General features: G+C 49.0%; 1 protein-coding gene across 1 annotated transcript; it reads left to right on the forward strand.

Annotated features, from left to right (window-relative positions):
* The first annotated feature begins 4959 nt into the window (after positions 1-4959).
* Positions 4960-5649, forward strand: LOC135389318 (uncharacterized). Its single transcript, XM_064619380.1, has one exon. It carries the CDS (start codon positions 4960-4962, stop codon positions 5647-5649), a length of 690 nt encoding a protein of 229 aa, XP_064475450.1.
* Positions 5650-6060: the final 411 nt, after the last annotated feature.

Genomic DNA, 6060 nt, shown 5'->3' on the forward strand with positions numbered 1-6060 from the left:
GCTATCAGCTCCAAGAATTATCTTGATGAACAAGGAATGATTTCATTGGATGAAGTATGGAAGGGAAAAAAAAGTCACTAAAATCAAACAAAACAATAAGTTAGTCGTTACTTTTGTGCACGGGTTTCGTTGATAGCTGCTGTAATCGCCCTCGCCTTTCTGTCTGTCATATGGTTAACGCGGAAGCCGTGATGAAGCGGGCAACTCTACAAGATACAGATAAAACAATAATTCCGCGCTTGATGCCCCGGTACGAGTACATCATGAGCCGTGCAGCAGTGGCCGGTCTGCAGCCGCTGTATGAAAAAAAAAGGAGTGAAACAGAGAGAGAGAGTGAGAGAAACTTCAGTAGTTGCGTGGCATCGGCGAGTCCCGCAAAAGAAGCTGATATATCACTCTCAAAGAATTTGTACGCCGAAGGTGGACGGTTGTTGTGCTGTGAGACCTCCAGACTAATTTATTTATTATCCCTCGCGGCCATGAGGCAATACAAACGGGAGGTTAACATTTGGTAGAATAATGTTAACATAGCAGCATACAAGGTTTACAACCACGTGAAAAAATTGCGCAGATACGTGGAGGTAAATAAGCAGGTACATGAAACATTTTGGTCAACTGGAGCAAACAATGACAACACGTACGACGTGGAAATTGAAAAATGACTATGCAGCGCAACGGTCATGTCAGCCAGACGCGTGAGCCTTCCTCTTCATCTCCCCCTCTTCGTCCCTTCACCGAGCAAAGTGCCGCCAGTGTAGGCAGGCAGATCGCTCGAATTTCCACGTTCCCCCCCCCCACACACACACACAGCGGTCGCATAAACATTTCTTAAATTGGATCGGCATGGCATCGGTAATGGAATGCATATAAGCTCTTGGACTAACGATCCTCTTAGGAATTATTATGATAGTCAATTTTGTGAAACAAACTCTCACAAGTTACTATTCGGCAAGTGGGAAGCAGACGCAGATTGAGGTTATCAGGTTAGGATTGAGGTTATTGAGGTTATGTATGGTAACATGAAAAACTCAGTTCGGCATCCCCCATTGTTCTCCATACAACCCCGCTTCATTGTCCCTGATGTTTTGCACAGGAAGGTACGAATAGTCGAGCGGCTTCTTGAAAACCTGCTCTTGGAAATGCAGGACGTATACACTGCTAATAAGTGCGCCACCCGAAAGGATAAGACACGTCCGTGAGAAATCTGGTGGACATTATAAAGGGATCTGGTGCGAATGTCAGACTGCTCACTGACAGCGAAACGGAAGTTGCTAAATTCACATCATTAACAGGAAAGAATGTTGATTTACTTCATGATAATCCACCACACCTTGTGACCCTAGTCCTCTATTCGGACACCAGAGCTGAACGAGCACAGTTGTTATAGGATCTTTTCAGAGGTGTGGCAAAAGAATTTGAGCAAGATACTGCAGGGAAAGATCTGCGTCAGGAGACGTTAAGCATCCTAACTATGTTTCTAGATCTGGGAACCAAATGCAAGGGGTACGGACAGGAGAGCGTGACCCCATATATACATGTTTTTTCGTATCACGCCGCGATGAACCACATGCAGCAGAGCTGACTAGGATGGCTTTCTAGCCAAGGACTAGGAAAGAAAAATTGCGCCTTAGAGAACCTACATCATCGGCGAACAAACAAAAGGGACGCAACATGGGATGGGCTAAAATATGTTAAAGGATAGAAGAAAATGCATCTGCGCTACAGGCTAGGAGATATCAGAAACGTTACGTCACGTACTCTGAAGAAGGTGGCATCCAAGAGGAAAGAGGCCCCGTTTAAGTGTCGAACTCGAACTCGAACAGCGCGTGTCACGCATGTTAGATGTCGACTCTATGACGCGAGGTGAGCTAAGAACGGAAATCGGGAACGACGTCCAAAGATCCAGACGACGGCAAGCTGAGGCAAATGTTGCGTCACAGTTTGAGTAAGGTGGTTTGAAGTGCCCCTGTTTATTTTGGCTTCAAAGCTAAAGGAAGACACTGTGATCGCATATGCAGCCATGCGAAGTTTTTCCCAACATGAAGAGGACACTGACTCTGATGTGTACAAATGTTCATCGTGCTTCATTCGTATTTATTCGACTCATACGTACTAACAATCGATGCTACACAACTGACTTTTACGTGGTGCACGCAGTTGCCCCCCCCCCTTATCAACCAGTCAATAAACTCTTCTTCACACCTACAGAAACAAAGATGTACCAATGAAAAAAGACGCGACAGCGAACAACACAGTCCCAAGCAGTACGGCAGACAGCGCGGGCATGTACGGCTGGATCAAGATTGTAAATCTTCAGAAGAACGCTGATAAGACAGCACACCCGCTAGCACCCTCTCCACAGACGAAAAGAAAAGCCAGGAGTACTGCTGTCGAAAAACACGCGGCATTAGGCTGCAATATGGATAGGTTTGATCCACTAATGCGTTATCTGTATTAAGTATGGAAAATAAAAGACAGGAACGCAGAAACGATATTTTCCTTTTTTTCGTTGTCTGAAATTATGCTTATTTTGATGGAGTTCGACAGATACAATTTGAGAGATGACAGCAACAGAAAGTCGCCAGAAAATCGCAAATCAAACTCAAAGTTCGCAAACAACAGAAAGTCGTGATTTGTTAACTCTTTTTTTTTTGTTGTTGTTGTTGTAGTTTCGAGGTGAACGACAAATCTACAGTACCTAAAAAACGCAGATTACATTGACAAGCAACGAGCAGTATTGTGATCAAAAGAGAGGAGAGTAATGTGTTATAATACAAATGGGCCAAGTGACCGCCTTTTACAATAGCGTTTTCCTCGCTAGAATGCGTTCGCGAGGAAGCGTGACATCCTATAGCTGTATCATAAATTGTCTTCAAGTATTAATCAGCCCCCCACCCCACCCCACCCAAAGAAAAAGAGAAAGGAGAGAGCGAGAAAGAAGAAACGAAAACGGAGCCTCTCGGATATCTTTCCTAGCCGGTCGCATCAGTGTTCGATGGCTAACTAAAATGGTATACTTAATTAGCTTCACTAATTTTCGAAGATAAGAGGTTGACTCAATGACAGCATCGAAGCCCTTGAAGTCATTGTACATTCTATATTGCTGTCTATAATTATGAAACTATCCTCGATAAACTTGGTTTCACAACCTTAGCACTTCGTAGAACCTCAGATATCACATTTTCCTGCGCAAAGTAGTACATGTCGTCTTAAGCTGTCGTTGGTCCATTTTCTGCCGTTAATTTTAGTTCTTTCTTGTATTTGCATCCTACCTTCATCATCTTCACATAACGTTCCATGTGCAGTGGTGTAGGGTACGCACCTCCGCGGTGAAACACCCCATTTCATTGTCATCATTTGTTGTTGTTGTTGTTGTGCCGTTCACTCCGACCACACCTTTATTTTATGTTTTGTTTGATTGCTCACAATTTAGCAGACACCAACAGACTTCGTAAAAGCCATAATGTACACACATTTGCTCTTTATAACAACCTCAACGATGTTAGTTCTCCTAACAGCTGTCAAGTTTTTAGTTTTTTATATCCTATACCCTTACCACGTGATGTTACACACAAATCTTGGCTCCCCATATTGTTATTTCTTGTTTGTCTTCTCTTGTAGTCTCTTCTGCGCTGGGCCATTTCCCAAACCTGTGGTTGCTCGTGGCCTTGAACGTAGGCTGCGCCGCAACGTAATCGTGCGGCGATGGAAGGCTCCTTTACAGGTTCAAAATTTGGATACCGAATGGAACCTTGTAGATGCTACTATTCATGCCCAAAAAATTGCTCAAAAGTTTTGTCCTGGCAGCGGCAAGATGCCATTAGAGAACGAATGCAAAGCGCTGCCAGCAAAATACGTAGCACGCGCTTGTCGTTCCATAATACACAGGCTCTATGGGAGCCGTTTTAGGTGAAGCCTGCTTTACGTTTTGTCCCTAATTCTTGGGCATGGCCTTCGATACTGCCGTCGGCGCGGTGCTCCAGCAGCGGGTGTCTTCTCCGTGGCAGCCTTTGGCATTCTTCTCGCGTAAGCTGAAACCCGCAGAAAGACGGTACAGCACGTTTGGTCGTGGGCTTCTCGCTGCTTACCTCACCGTGAAGCACTTCAGGCATTTTCTCGAGGGTCGTTCTTTCACCATCTACACCGACCACAAACCGCTCACCTACGCATTGTCATCTGCTGGAAGTTCATACGCACCAAGAAAAATTCGACATATTTCCTTTATCTCAGAATTCACTACGGATATTCAGCACGTGAGCGGAGCTAACAACCCCGTCGCGGACGCTCTCAGCCGCGCCGTCACCCACATCCAGACCGCTGACCCACTGACACCACCGCCATTATCCTTGGATGCGTTAACCAAAGCGCAAGCCGGAGACAACGAGCTCGCCTCCTTCCCCGCCAGCAAGTCTACCGCCTTGTCGATTGAGGATGTCCTTCTGCCCGGCGCCTCTTCAACTGTAGCCTGTGACACGTCGCAAGGCCATCCTCGTCCCTTCCTTCCCGCACAGTTTCGTCGACCCGTCTTCGACAGCTTTCACTCGTTATGCCACTCAGGCGTCCGAGCACCTCAGAAGGCCATCACTCAGCGATACGTCTGGCCCCGGATGCAAGCGGATATTAAGCACTGGGTCCAGTCATGCCTCCCCTGCCAACGCAACAAAGTTCAGCGCCACAGCCGTATTCCACCTTCGACTTTCACACCACCTGACCAGCGTTTCGATCACATCCATATCGACCTTGTTGGTCCCCTCCCGCTGTCTCAAGGCTTTAGATACCTCCTCCTCACCATCATCGATCGATTCACACGCTGGCCAGAAGCAATCCCATTACCTGATGCGACAGCCCCTACCGTCGCCTCAGCCCTCATCCGTGAATGGGTATCCCGATTCGGGGTTCCCTCGATGATTACCACGGATCGAGGCCCCCCAATTTGAATCGGCGCTGTTCACAAATCTCATGAATACGCTCGGCACCCGCCGTATCCGTACCACAGCCTATCATCGCTCATCTAATGGAGTGGAGCGCTTACATCGTCAAACCAAGGTTGCGTTGCGGGCCACCCCAGAGACCCCTTGGCCTGAGGCAATACCTGTCATCCTCCTTGGCATCCGCACCGCCTTCAAGCCGGACTTCGGGGGAACCTCAGCCGACATGGTGTACGGTTCAGCCCTCCGCCTTCTCGGTGACCTTGTCGCGCCAGCCCCGAACATTACCCTTTCTCGGGCGGACTTTGTATCCTGCCTCCAGGGTGCCATGGCTTCTCTGCGTCCCGCGTCTACTCGCCAGCTTGCACGGAGACCCGCCTATCAACACCCCGAACTGTCCCGGTGCACGCATGTTTTCGTCCGCTGTAACAGCGTCCGGAAGTCTCTGCAGCCACCCTACACCGGCCCTCACCCCGTACTGCACCGGTCGTCCTCATTCTTCACTGTACTCATCAACGGACGGCAGGACAACGTCAACATCGAGCGTCTAAAACCAGCATGGCTCGACAGCACCCCACCTGCCAGTACCATCCCAGCTGTCTCATTCATCGACGGCTCCCTTCCTTCTCTCCCTGCCCCGGCCGTTACCTGTAATCCCAACCTTCGAGTCTCCTGGGCGACGCACCTCGTCACCAACCGACGCAATCCTGCATCGCCTTAGGGGGGGGGGCAGTTGTAGCGCCATTATCATTGTCAGCGCGCAGCCTGCCAAGGCGCGCGAGAAATAAATCTGCGCTCGTTCAGTTGCTCTCTGACGAGCGTCCAGCGAACGGCTGTCCTGGTCTCTCCCTCGTCTAGCAACAGCCTCACCCTCTGCATCCTTGGGACTCTGAGCTTTGGTTCCCGTACCGGTAGCGGCACCCCACAACCACCACTTCGCCAGCGCCTCACTCTCTTCCCCGCTTTTCTCGGACTAACGGATCGTGATGCCTCATCAGCTGTGATGCTTCGCCACCGTGTGCCGTGCCGTCATCCTGTTCAACCGTGCATGTTAACCACGGTCGCCAACACGTGGACATCATCTGCTTTATCGCCGCTCCGCGTCTGAGGGGGGGAGTGATGTAGCGGCCGG

The sequence above is a fragment of the Ornithodoros turicata genome, chromosome 3 (genome assembly GCF_037126465.1).
Source record: "Ornithodoros turicata isolate Travis chromosome 3, ASM3712646v1, whole genome shotgun sequence".
NCBI classification, from domain to species: Eukaryota; Metazoa; Arthropoda; class Arachnida; order Ixodida; family Argasidae; genus Ornithodoros; species Ornithodoros turicata.